We start from the raw sequence: 6,568 nt of genomic DNA on the forward strand, positions 1-6,568 counted from the left end.
TGCTGCGTATGACATCGAAGATCGTAGTTACTGTACGTCTCTATGATGTGGTGTAAAATACTGTGATACATTTATTTTTGTGGTTCAACATCAAGTTGACACCTGTAGTTTATTACCTGTGCCTAGTTTGCGTTTCATACTCTGCTTTAGCCAAAGTTCACATCTTTATCATATGAAAGTGGGCTTTAATGTCCCACTCACAGTGGCATTTGGAGGACACGTTTGTCCACCCTGTTCAGGATACTACCAAGATGGATGCTCTGTTGATAAAGTGTGCACAGTGTCAACTGCTCTAAGCTGTGTTCAAAATCAGTTCACCAGTGAGTTGACTGGCAATGAGAAATGCAACGAAAAATAAAAATCGAAATGGTAAGACTATTATTTAAGGAAGTTCCTTAGAAAGAAGGCTTACCATTACTCACAGTACATAAAAATTGTGAGCATCTCACAACTGATATTTTAATTGGTTGCTCAATGAAGGCAAGGCCTGGTAATAAGCTCGTTTTTGTGCTGACACAAACTGACAATACGCTACGTTAGGTCAGACTCCACCAGTGAGGGTAGAGTACACCTTTTCTGAATCAATGGGTTTGTGTCACGCTTTTGTACACACACACATGCCCGCATTGTTTCTTCATTCATCAGATCTAAACTATTCACACTGGAGTTCTATAAGGACCCCAACCCCTGTGGACTCTTACCTTGGTAAACCTACCTTGGGTAGGATCAACCCCTTGTGTAAACACACAAGTAAACAGAATGGTCCACACTAATGATCAACCAGAGCAGTTCTCCAAGAGCTTCTGGAATGGACTCATATCCAGAATTGTGTAATGAAAAGGACAGAGAATGTAAAGGGGATGTACAATAAATATTGACAGACTGTAGGCTGTTAGCACAGTCTGTATACCAGACTCAGTCTGTAGGATAACTAAACGTGGTATTATTACCTGTGCAGTTCACTGTTCGCCATCAGGTCAGGGAGATTACTGGAGGTTTTCACACCTGTACAGGACATATCTCATACGTGTGATATGCACATTGGGGCCTCAAAAGGTGCACTGGACCTGAGGACAAGGCTCTATAAAAGTAGTATAAACCTTTATAACCTGCAGCTAGTGGATTATAGAGAGTCTCAAACAGTAGACGATTAAACCTAGACATTTTCGGTCACTAGTTTTGCATCAGAAGTGCCCTTTATATTGCTTTTATATATGCATTTCATTGGCCAGAGGTCACAAGGTTCTCTACTGTTGAGGATTCTTTGCTGATATTGCGCAACATTGTCATTCCTCCGACAAAACCCTGACCAATCATTTTCTAAATAGATGATCTCTTACGTTATCTCTTTCACTTCTCCATCCCTCACGATTCCACCACACGCAGCCAGGCTGCTTTCATTCCACCCCCTACCCCCCCCCCCCCCAGCCCCCCCAGCCCCCTGTTCCACAGTCTATTCCTTGCAATCCATACTGGGTCCAATTTCAGAGTGCACAGGCTCTGTCGTATCATTGGCTCACGTGCTGACAACACCCACAACACCCATCCTCTGGTTGGTGAGTTCTGGGGAGTTACTTATTAAACTGGGGAACATAGCCAATAGGATAGCCAATAGGATGGGCGCATTCACCAGACACTTGGTTATTGTTCCCAGCTGTGGGCTAGTGCTTCAACGTAACCCTGTTAGGTGTAGAACTGAGCTTGAAAGAGCAGATGTGCATTTGTGCTGAGTCATTTTAGTATGACATACTAACTGACATTATACCCCAAAAAAAGTCGGATGAGTGTGTAATGACATTTCAGATGACATTGACCTGAAGGCTGAGTTCTTGATGTACCTGTCCAGGCACTAAGCCTGAGTTCAGTTTCATTTGTTTAGATGATGCATGCACACATTTTGTAATCATTGATCAATTCATAGTGAAGATTTATTTGTGGAAAATGTATCTGAGTGAAGGTTTCCCATCCATTAATTATTAACCAATAAGACATACCATACTTATAGACGTAATACTTAATTTAATTTCCCCCCCCTCTATTTTTAATTTCTGTCTTTACCACACAGGCAATTGCAGCACCAAAACAATGGAACCCAGGAACCCTGGCCTCAGCTGAAAACATCAACATGTCTGACAAACCCCAAATCCTCGTGTTCTTGGGAGCTCCTCCCCCTCCCTTAGAACCCGTGTCTGAGGCGGAGGTCAGGGCGGTCAGCGAGTCTCGACCCTGGAGGACCATGAACCTCCTCTGGCAAGGGGGCAGGCTGAGACCCACAGAGGGTGAGGATGGTACCCGTGTAGGAACTGCCCCATGTAGGGATACCAGCCTGATACCAGAGCCTGGTCAGTTGGCTCATACTAGCAAGGACCATAACAGACTAGAAGATGGCCATCACATCCGAATCAGATCTCAACCAGAGGAGGAGCAAGCCTGCCAAAACAAAAACCCGGATTCCCATCAAGAGAGTTCACCTTCCCAACATGACCAGGCAGATGCTGAGAGGGAAGACCTGTGTTCTGAATCAGTCAAAGACTATCTGGATAGTTGCTTCCAGGCTGGCCAACCAGACCCAGAGCCTGAGCCTTACCCTGACCAAAGTGAAACCCCGTCAGACCCCATTGCAGCATCTGTGTCATTAGACACCGAGTACCTCAGTGCATGGACTGTCAGCCAAGCACTGGTTTTGAGAAGTAGACTACAGCCCAAACCAGGGCCCAGTCTGGAACAGTCCCCACATCCTCCAGACAACCTCCCCAGCCTCGCCCCAGGGTTGAGTACCCAACCAGGCCCCAGCTCCGGAAAAGCCCACAGTCAACAAACCCCACCCAGAGAAACAGCCATACCTATCTTCCTCTCCAGCAGCTCCCCAGAGCTCTACAGCCCAGGATCCTCCACTCCCTCCCCCAGGGAGTTGGCCAATCAACAGGGCTCCATGGAGCTCTTCTATGAGCCCATGCTGAGTCAAAGGCTGGAGAAAGGAGGGGTGATCCTGGAAGTGACCCAAGACGGCATGCTCTGCTCCCAGAGTGAGCCTGTTGGGGCAGAGCCAGGCCTGTACCGAGCACAAGGTTCCCTTTCTAAATCTCCTGTGCACACCTCCCACAAGGCTCCAGCCCCTAAAAGAAGTAAAGTGTCCCCAAGCTTATCCAAAACTGAAAGGTCACCTGAAACGTCAACAGGAAATGCTTGTGTTCCCACAAGCCTGCTCACCAGATGCAGCAAGCAGGGGGTGCGTTACTCTATTTTAGTAGCGGTGGTGCACCCCTGTCACCTGAAGGAGATCAAGTTGAAGCGTGGCATGTCCGCCGGAACAAGTGTGCCACTGGCGTCCATCGTGGTGACTGACCAATCAGCTGTAGAGATGAAGGTGGTGCTATGGAGGAAGGCTGCGTTCTGGGCACTGACAGTTTATCCTGGAGATATGCTGCTTATCACTGGTATGGTAAAAACATGAACGCAAAATACGATATAAAGTATACATATATTACATTATATATACATCTATGTATATGTATGGAAACTAACTTGACTTTTAGTAACAGACTAATAACTGTTTAATAGAGCTTTTAATAGAGGCGTACCATTGACATGTACTGCCACCTGGCAGGTGTGATGGTCAATGAGGACAAGTGGAGGGGAGAGACAGTGCTGCAGTCTAGCTACACCAGCAGACTTCTGAACCTGGGACAAGTCGCCACCAGCAGGTCACCACCTGGTAGGCGTGTGGAGAACATACCAGCATGTCATGAATATGAGTGTATGAATGTATGAACACATTACGGAAGACATTTCATTTAAGATTTTAAAATCAGTGCCTTTGAAACACTTTTCTTGACACTGAGGCTTGCTAGTCTGGGCAAACCAGCATACTCAGTGCTTGCTGCCTAATCTATTTAATATAAATAAATACACTCTGTGACCCTAACGTTCGCTCCTTATAGCTAGGGTTGCCATATGACTACATCAAATTGTTTGTAAATTCCAGGTTAGGTTCATTTCCTATCTGATTGTTGAAGGCATCGTGTTTTTCCATTTAGTTCCACAGGATGTGAATGCTCAAACCCTGAGATCCCTGTGTTCTTACTTGCGTGAGCGGCGCCCCCTGCTGTTGTCCGTCCCTCCTCGCATCCCTCAGAACCCTCACGCCCTCCCCCATGCTCGCCTTCGGAGCCTGCGGCCCAACACACTCGTCCACGCGCATCTCCGAGTCACTCACACTGAGATGATCACAGGTACAGACAACACACATACACACACACATATACACGCTCAATTCAGGAATAGAGATCCTCAGAGATCTCACTCCTATTACACTGATACATGTAGGAATGTCTCCGTCACCGAGGGAACACACTTGCACTGAGGTGCAGACTCCAGTCCATAGTCATTAAATCTTGCATGCCCGTGCGTGTGTGTCCTAGCATGGCGGAGTGAAACAGAGGGCACCTCCAGGACAGGAGGGGCCCTGAAAGCTGTGCTGTCTGTGGAGCAGGGAGATGGACACCAGGGGGCAGTGGTGCTCTGGGGAACTGCTCTGACCTGGCTGACACGCATCAACAGGAACAAAGGTATTCAACATCCAGCATTGCTCGCACTTGAGGCCAGGACTGTCTTATTCCCTTCTCTTTATCTGTGGCCGCGTTGCGCGTTGGGAGTCAGGTGGCTGAGCGGTGAGGGAGTCGGGCTAGTAATCCGAAGGTTGCCAGTTCGATTCCCGGTCATGCAAACTGACGTTGTGTCCTTGGGCAAGGCACTTCACCCTACTTGCCTCGGGGGAATGTCCCTGTACTTACTGTAAGTCGCTCTGGATAAGAGCGTCTGCTAAATGACTACATGTAAATGTAAATGTTCCATGGCAGTTGATCAGATCATGCTAACAGGTGCTAACACATGCTAACGCAGTCCCGGTGGTCCCCGAGCAGATGCGGTGTGGGACTTCCGTGTGCTCCTGGTCAGAGAGAGTATGACCTCTGACCTTCTGGAGCTCCACTCCACCCCCTGGGGCTCCTGCGAGCCCCTGTTCCCGGATGACTGCAGGGCCCTGGACTTCTACAGACCCGGGCTGGCCAGGTCCACCACCAGCATAGAGATAGACCTGCGCACGCTCCTGTCCCAGAAGTACACAGGTGAGAAGTTAGGCCTGATGAACGGGAAAGAATCACGAGCATGTATCTGAAGGACAGTGCTATCTGATCCAACCATGTTTGGCCGTGTAAGATTAGGAGAAAGGCAGGCAAAGGAATAAAACAAGTTATGGCTACATTGAACACAACGCTTATTGCCGCTGTTTTCATATATGTGGAGATTCAAAACAGGACGACCAGCACATTCACATGTGCACCCTTCTTTAATAGGCGATGTGGAACTGAGAGCACACATCACAATGTTCCAGTTCCAAGGGAGCCCTTCCCAGACTGCACAGCAGCCCCTAGACTGTGACACGTCTCTGGAGAGTATACTGGAGACCGTGTCAGGGGACATCACCTTCACCGGCTGTGGCCGCTGCGCTGCAGAGTTGGACACGGACGCTAACGGGATCTACTGCCCCTGCTACCCATGCCTGCCCCACACTGGCGTACGCCGGTACTACAGGTCCGTCTCACGTGAAAACCCGTAATCTCCGACCAATACCACTAGTTCAGCAACGCAACAGAGCTTAGAGATTTGGTTTTGCTTTTATTTTCCAGCTCCAATAAGCAACATGACCTATGAAATAAAACGCTCAATGCACTCTTGGCATCTCCTCTGTGTTGATGGTGTTGGTTCTGTGTGTGTGAGCCAGGCCAGTTGTGCTGACAGTGATGGAGGGAGAGAGCCAGGTATGTGTGCAGGTACCACCTGTCCTGCTGCAGGCAATCCTTCTCAACACCCCCCCTGATAAGCTGAACAAGGCTGTTGGTAAGAATATGAGTGTTATTGCACTCAAAATGTTCCTTCTTCCTCTCCCCCCCCCCCCCCCCCCCCCTCTTGGTCATTGTGTTATCTTCTTTCGCAACTCCCTCTATTGATTGCACGATATCATTTATTTATCTCTACTCTCGACTCCACCCTTCCCAATCGAAAATGTACTCAATTCTTCCCTATTCGTCCCCATTGTCAACTCTTTCTCTCGCTTTTTCTCTGCCTCTATCTCTCTTTCACACTCTCCGTCCCAGCTCCAGGATCAGATGTGAGATATGTCCAGGTGATAGCTGACAGGATTCATTTCTTGCTCGCCCTTCCCAGACGCACTGTCACCCTCACTGTTCGGAGTCACTTCTTGTGCGACGAGAATAGTGTCCCCACTGTGCAGGACTTCCTTCTGTTGGATCTGCAGCTCTCTTGACCATGAGCTGAGGATTATCTCTGTGTCACACCTTTTCCAAGGAATTTTTGACTGGGTGTAAATAATGTTTTTACAGACTGACTGTTTTAATTTGCAATGAAATAAAATAATGAAACTGATTTTGTAGTTTTGTCCTGTTTACCAAATCACGGCAGAGTTTAAATGTGTCTATGTATCTACAGTCTGTCATCTATGTATTTTTAAACCAAATAAAACTGTAGTACATAGACTTACAATTCTATA

General features: G+C 47.7%; 1 protein-coding gene across 1 annotated transcript; it reads left to right on the plus strand.

Moving 5' to 3' along the window:
• The first annotated feature begins 2,071 nt into the window (after positions 1–2,071).
• Positions 2,072–6,414, plus strand: shld2 (shieldin complex subunit 2). The gene is made up of 8 exons (XM_067236183.1): positions 2,072–3,437; positions 3,608–3,715; positions 4,038–4,232; positions 4,422–4,568; positions 4,923–5,126; positions 5,355–5,592; positions 5,783–5,898; positions 6,156–6,414. Exons 1-8 carry the CDS (start codon positions 2,126–2,128, stop codon positions 6,323–6,325), a joined length of 2,490 nt encoding a protein of 829 aa, XP_067092284.1. The 5' UTR covers positions 2,072–2,125; the 3' UTR covers positions 6,326–6,414.
• The last annotated feature ends 154 nt before the right edge of the window (positions 6,415–6,568 follow it).

Source organism: Osmerus mordax, chromosome 5, assembly GCF_038355195.1.
Source record: "Osmerus mordax isolate fOsmMor3 chromosome 5, fOsmMor3.pri, whole genome shotgun sequence".
Taxonomy (NCBI): domain Eukaryota; kingdom Metazoa; phylum Chordata; class Actinopteri; order Osmeriformes; family Osmeridae; genus Osmerus; species Osmerus mordax.

What these genes read in the sequence shown, in the direction of transcription:
- shld2 (XM_067236183.1), top strand. Translation starts at nt 2,126, where the DNA reads ATGTCTGACAAACCCCAAATCCTCGTGTTCTTGGGAGCTCCTCCCCCT. An exon ending in AGATATGCTGCTTATCACTG is followed by an intron (nt 3,438 to 3,607) that starts GTATGGTAAAAA and finishes GCCACCTGGCAG; the next exon opens with GTGTGATGGTCAATGAGGAC. An exon ending in GGCGTACGCCGGTACTACAG is followed by an intron (nt 5,593 to 5,782) that starts GTCCGTCTCACG and finishes TGTGTGAGCCAG; the next exon opens with GCCAGTTGTGCTGACAGTGA.